Source organism: Galeopterus variegatus, unplaced genomic scaffold (genome assembly GCF_000696425.1).
Source record: "Galeopterus variegatus unplaced genomic scaffold, G_variegatus-3.0.2 Scaffold143, whole genome shotgun sequence".
Classification (NCBI taxonomy): domain Eukaryota; kingdom Metazoa; phylum Chordata; class Mammalia; order Dermoptera; family Cynocephalidae; genus Galeopterus; species Galeopterus variegatus.
Window position 1 is genome coordinate 1,108,512 of NW_007726254.1, and position 6,752 is coordinate 1,115,263.

At 42.8% G+C, this 6,752-nt stretch overlaps 2 protein-coding genes across 2 annotated transcripts in view; one reads left to right on the top strand and one right to left on the bottom strand.

The window, feature by feature from the left end:
* Positions 1 to 6,397, bottom strand: part of CHMP5 (charged multivesicular body protein 5) — a 13,255-nt gene extending 6,858 nt beyond the window's left edge. Inside the window, exons 1-5 of the mRNA XM_008590994.1 lie at positions 6,229 to 6,397; positions 5,453 to 5,557; positions 3,989 to 4,035; positions 2,053 to 2,146; positions 1,856 to 1,927 (exon numbers count right to left, since the gene is read on the bottom strand). Coding sequence (XP_008589216.1) covers positions 1,856 to 1,927; positions 2,053 to 2,146; positions 3,989 to 4,035; positions 5,453 to 5,557; positions 6,229 to 6,297 — 387 coding nt within the window. The 5' untranslated portion in view covers positions 6,298 to 6,397. The remainder of the gene's footprint in view (positions 1 to 1,855; positions 1,928 to 2,052; positions 2,147 to 3,988; positions 4,036 to 5,452; positions 5,558 to 6,228) is intronic.
* Positions 6,384 to 6,752, top strand: part of BAG1 (BCL2-associated athanogene) — an 11,605-nt gene continuing 11,236 nt past the window's right edge. The window contains exon 1 of the mRNA XM_008591102.1: positions 6,384 to 6,398. Within this exon, the coding sequence (XP_008589324.1) occupies positions 6,384 to 6,398 (15 nt within the window). The remainder of the gene's footprint in view (positions 6,399 to 6,752) is intronic.

The window sequence follows — 6,752 nt, forward strand, 5'->3', positions numbered from 1 at the left end:
ATGAGGGTACTTCAAAATGTTCATGGAAAGATACACATTATCTTTCAATTTTATTTTTCTGTGAACTTTTTGAAGTACCCTCATACAGCCCAGCCAAAAGAAAGATACACACCACAAGAGTTAAAGGGGCTCTCTACCTGTCATGCTGGTAATCTACTGGAGGACAGAAAAAAGGATAATTAAGCAGGAAGACAGAAAAACACAGGTAAAAGAAGGAGACGTACCAAAAAAAAACACAGAAAGACCAAAGTTTCTCTTTTTATTCATATTAAATAGCTCTAATTAAAACATAAGGAACCTTAAAAGCAGAAAATAAAATTGCATTTCATTATATTTTATTTACTTTTTTGGTGGCTGGCTGGTAAGGGCATCTGAACACTTGACCTTGGTTATATTTTATTTTATTTTCAAATAGTATTATACAAATAAGGCAAGCATACACAGAACATTTTCCTCAGTGAATCTCCTGGAAGATATCACAAAGGTTAACTCCATATGAGCAGAGACTTGTGGAGGATTAGAGATGGCCAAGGGCAGTCTAATAACAGGTGCTCAAGAAAAGTAAGACAGGAGAGGAATGCCTTTACTCTTATTAAAGACTGGCACTGCCAGAGAAACTGCTGCAGAGGCAGTAAAATGCCTGGTACATAGTAACTGCTCATCCAACAAACACTGCTTGAATTAGGCAATACTGCTTTATCTCCTTTAATAGCTTCTCATCCATTCATTCATTAACCATCACAAACTTCCTGAGGGGGCCGAGCCCGTGGCGTACTCGGGAGAGTGCGGCGCTGGGAGCGCAGCGACGCTCCTGCCACGGGTTTGGATCCTATATAGGAATGGCCGGTGCACTCACTGGCTGAGCGCGGTGTGGGCAGACACCACACCAAGGGTTGCGATCCCCTTGCCGGTCACGAAAAAGACAAAAAAAAAAAAACTTCCTGAGGGGCTGGCCCCATGGCTCACTCGGGAGAGTGTGGCACTGTAGCCCGGAGGCCTCAGATTCAGATCCTGTATAGGGATGGCTGCTGCGCTCACTGGCTGAGCGTGGTGCAGACAACACTGTGCTGAGTGTTGCAATCCCCTTACCGGTCAGAACAACAACAAAAAACTTCCTGAGCACCAACTATGGCCAGGCGTTTTTCTAGGCACTAGAGATACAACAGTGAACAAAATCAAGTCTCTGCCCTTAAGGAAAGAGACATTCTAGTCAGGGGGTAGAGGTAAACAGCACCATTATATATGTAGAAAGGAAGCCTCTGCGCAGTCACCACTCACTCCCTCTGCTATTCCTGCTTGCCATCTGGGCTGTTCACCTGACCGCTGAGAGCAGCTAAGCTCTTAGGGTCACTTCCCTGGCCTAAACTCAATCCCAAAAAGAAATGCTAATTTTAAGGAACTAATGACATTATTATTAAAAATCTAAATAGAATTGCTAGAAAAGGAAACGAACTCTATGCTAGGAACTGTTAAGCATTTTACATACATATCCTCACATAGCACTCCTGACAATCCTGGGAGACAGGCAGCAACATCACTATTTTACAATTGAGGAAGCAGACTAAAATCATTAAGTGAGTTAGAAGTAACTACTGGATACCTATTATGTGCCAGGCTTTGTGCATGTAGATATACTAGCTCATTTATTTCATCCTCATAATAACCATATGTGTTATTAGGATCGTTGCATCAACAATGAGGAAACAGACCTTTGGTACCCTTTCCCAAAGTTACTCTACTAGTAAATGGCAATTTAATTCAATCCCTCTTCTGTGCTCTTCCCAACACACACACATTCATTTGGATTCTTTCAGAAACTAGCGCACATTCTTGCAGAAATTAGCATACATCTCACCTCAATTTGGTCGATTTTCACTTGCTTATATGCCTTCTTCATTTCCTTTACTCCCAGTTTCATAGCATCAACCTAAAATAAGGTAGAAGAAAACATGTCTTAAGAAGTCCTGTTGGTTAAACTATCTTTAAAAAACCAAGGGAAAAGAGCACAAGAGAAAAAAAAAATGATAATGGAAAAAGGTGCTTTGGAAGTACCGTGGTCTTGGTGTCCTTCAATGATTGGATGGTGTAATTGGCTTGTTCCATGTTAAATGACTGTTGGGCGAGATTGTCCCGCTGCTGCTCGTACCTTTTTAGAGTGAATTGAGAATGGTAAACGTGAGCCATATAAAAATCCTCAGGAAGAAAATATCTCTAACACTAGAGAAGAGAATTTTCTTTTAAAAAAAAAATAGAAAAGAAACAAAGACTAATATACAGAAAAATTGGCAAAAGCAATTTAATCACTCTTACACAAATATCACTTGATGTGTCCCTCCAGTCTTTTTCCTTTACATGCATTTTACTTCTAACACTATTTTCCACTTAACATTATATAGCACTTGCTTTTTTTCTATGTTACTAATATATCTTAATATATGTCCTTATAATTATTTCCTATGATAAATTTCCAGAAGTAGAATTCTTGGGGCAATGGATAAGACCATTTTTAAGGCTCTTCATACACATAGCTAAACGTTTTTCCAGTAGACTGAATTCTTTGAGGACAGGTATTATATTTTATTAATCTTCTACCCACAATTAGGTAATCCATCTAACCTAACATAATGTCTGGTGCTCAAAATATGTTGTTCTGTATGTGGGATCCGAACCCTCGGCGGGAGCACTGCCGCGCTCCCAAGCGGCGCACTGTAGTAGTGCGCCACCGGGCCGGCCCAGAAATTAGCATTTTAAAGGTGGTTATTTCTAGTAGTAGGACTCTAAGTATTTTTTTTTCTCCTGTTCATATTTATGTAATTTCCAAGTTTCTACAATGAACAAATGCCTTTTATAACAAAAAAAAGTTACTTAAAAATTACAATGCCGTTGATTAAGAAGGTTAATGATTTTATAATACGCTTATCACTCTAGGCATTATAATTTTTTTTGCAATTTGATCTAATCTAAAGGAGAAAGATGGCATCTGATGCCTTATAAAAAGTTATTTTAAAATAGGAGTAGAAGCTGGCCAGTTGCCTCAGTTGGCTAGAGCACAGTGTTACAACACCAAGGTCAAAGGGTTCGAATCCCCAAACCAGCCAGCCATGAAAAAAAATAGGAGTAGAGTTATAAACAATCTTCTGGTTCCCTATTAGCTGATTACACTTGACCTCTACAACTCTGCAAAGGATCTCACTAGCTGAATAGTCCACAGGGCTAAGCACCAAAGATACTATTTGGCTTCTGCTCAAACACTGGCACATAGTCATCAACAACAAATTAAAGACACTTAAATCTATTCTGGTGGGAGAGAAAAAATATAGAGGATTCCTAACTTTACAAACAAACAAACAAAAACAAAAAAGGCACATTCTTTTTTATTTTTTTTTAAAAGATGACCGGTAAGGGGATCTTAACCCTTGACCTGGTGTTGTCAGCACCACGCTCAGCCAGTGGGCGAACCGGCTATCCCTATATGGGATCCGAACCCGGGGCCTTGGTGCCATCAGCACCGCACTCTACCGAGTGAGCCATGGGCCGGCCCAAAAGGCACATTCTAACTAAATAAATAATGGGAGAACCAAACACTATAGATCTGGCCAGTCCAAAACAGTAGTCATTAGCCACATATGGCTACTTAGACTTAAATTATTAAGATTAAAAGAAATTAAAACTTCAGTTCCTTAGTCACACTAGCCACATTTCAGGTGCTCAACAGCCACATCTATCTAACAGCTACTGTACTAGTCCCACAGATATAGAACATCTCCATCATAGCAAAAAATTCTATTTAGACAGATGGTGCTAAAACAGATGTTGTTGAACATGCAGAGGGGATTAACCCAGCTAACTTTATTTAATTACATGTCAATGAAAATTTGTAATTAAATCAAGAATGCTTAGGAAATGGTATGAAATCCTGAAGGAATGGAAGACCATTTCTCTTTTGGTTAAACCTGCTAGAGGGAAGGAGATTATACAAATAACTTACATTCGCTTTTGCTTTAAAACCCGCAAGGCTTTCTGCTTGACCATATTCTGGGGAAAAAAACCAGATTTAATAAAAAGAAAGTGAAAAACATAAATATGGTAAAAGAAATCTCCCATATCCTCAAACTTGCATACATACTTACTGTCTTCTTCAAAGTAGTAAACAGTGGTTCCTGGATTCTGTTCTTCCCCTCTCAAGCACAGGTATCTCTAAGGTCCAGTCTTTAAGCCTTAGCTCCTATCTGTCTTTGCATCCCACATCTCAGTGTCCTGAACTACTTTCTCTTTTCCAAATGCATATTATCTCCACTTCCACCCCAACAGAGCCAATTTTATATATCAAGTTGCCTTAGGGAGATTCCCCACTTGGATATCCTGCTATCAACTCAAACTCATGCCCAAACTCACCATGCACAACCTTATCCTGCCTTGGAAATAACTAACAGTGGCTCTACCAGTCTCTTACTTCTCTATGTTGAGAACCTTTACATCAACCTCATCTTTCCTCTCTCTGTTGTCTCTTCATGCGCAGTCATCCTGTTACTGATTTTCAGAAGTCACTTACAAACCGATTCCTTTCATGTCATTCTCAGGATTACCATCAAGGTTTGGGCTTTCATCTCAAGTCTACTTGGGCTTTCCTGCCTCTGGTCGCTCTTCATTCCACATCATCAACTAAGATGGATGGGAAAAACCTTACCTTTCTATACTGTTCTATATATCATTTTATTTGTGTCCTCCAATGAGGGAGGAAAAGCAGATATTGTTACTTCGCAGACCATAAATAACATTTACTGAGTACTATACAGGTCATATTAATTACCTTGTTTAATCCTCACACTATAAAGTAGGTATTATCCCCATTCTACAGATGGGAAAATGAGGTTCAATGATGCCCTGGCTCATGTAGTTAATAAGTTACGAAGCTGAGAAAAACAAGGTAGTTCTATATCAACAGTCCATGTGCTTTAACACAGTATTCCTATTCCTACCTAACAAAAGCGGAGAATTAGCTAAGTCACTTTATCAAGGTCACAGCTAGTAAGTAGTGATGGTGTTAGTATTAGAACATGGGTCCCAGATACCTCGATCAGTATTTTTTCCCAGTATGCCACTCCTTAACCAGTCTATTACACCTACCTAACCTGACCAGCCTGGAAACTCACTGATCTTGAGCAGGAGGTAGCACTCCTCTCCAGAATGCCACCTTTTCAGTAGAATATGCTAATTTCCATGTACATGTCATAAGCATCTTCTCTCCACCAGTTCAAATCCAAGCCTCCTTCCCATATCTGGCTACAAACTCTCCTCCCTGAAAGACACATCCTCACATATGTTTTCTCCTTATCAGACTATGAGCTTCTCTGCTGTGTCCTTCACCTGCCCCTACCACAAGGACCCATTTCTATAGGTGCTCAAATTAAACTGTCACAGCACCTTCCACAGCAGTTGCCCCCAACCTTACCTTTGCAGGACCCTCTCTCATCTTTTTGATCTGATCCTTATACTTCACTAGCTCAGCATCCAATCGAGAAATCTTCTTGTCAATGGATTCTGCCCTGCTGTCCACCTTGGGGGAAAATGTATTGGTAATTATTGCAATGGAGGAAGAAAAAAAATAAGGAGGAGCATATGGTGATGGATGGAAAACAGTGGTTCAAAAAAAAATTTTGAGAACCACTGGGCTGAGCTGAGATTTCCAGGAGGCATATGAAATAGCCCAGTGTCCAGTGGACACCGGCTAAGACTGTATATCTAATGCTATTACCTAGATCGGGGTTGATGGCTTAATCTGAGAGGCTAGGGTTCTAAATTTTGTGACTGAGATCCAGGATTGAGGTACAGATATGTTGACCTAGGATATTAAACTGAGAATCCTAACATGGGCAAGGGATGAGGGATGGAAGAGGGGTAAGTGGTTGGGCTGGACAGGGTGGGAAGAGTGAATGGCCTTCGGGCTGGTTGGGTGAGGGGATCAAGGTGAGAGCGAGTGGACGCGATAATAGGCATCAGAACGGGTTGGCTGCAGGCAGGGCGAGGCAGTGATGGGGTTACCTGTCCCTGGTTTGTGGCGTCAGAAATGACTTGGGTAACAGGAATGAAGGAACGAAGGTAGAATGGAGAAGGCCGAGGTGTAATGGGACCGGGAATGGGGTGGATGAGTGGGAGTCCGGGGCCGGGGGTGGGTGGGGTCGGGTTGTCAGAGGCCCTGAGCCTGTTTAAGTAAGATCAAGTGCTCACCGTGCCAATGCAGTCAGTGAGGCTGGGTGGCGGAGCCTTGGGTTTCGCTTTTCCGAAGAATCGGTTCATCTTGGGCGGCCGCGAAGAAACCCAAACACTGGAGCAAAACTAGAAACGGAAGCAGAATCACTCCCGCCTCGACTTCCGGCCTCCCCATGCGCAAGCGCAATGTGCCTGCTTCTGTTTCCCGATCCTTTTCTGGAGTTTTTAGGTCTGCCTCCTGGGGAAGGAGCGAAAGAGGATTGTGGGGCGGGGCATCGGTGAAGAAAGTGGGCGGGGCTTCAGGTGAGCTGAGCGGGGCATCGGCTGAGTGGGTGGGGCCTGGAGACGGCTTTACGGAATAGGGCGGGGCAGGAGCGGGCCAGTTCCGAGGGGCGTGGCCAATAGGCCGGGGCGGGGCCGGGAAGTAGCCTGGTGAAGTCGCGAGTCGTGCTACGTTCAGCTCCCACGGCTGTGCGGTCAACCAGCGCGGGCCTGGCGGAGCGCGGCGGCGCACGGAGACCGCGGGGCGACCGGGAGCGGCA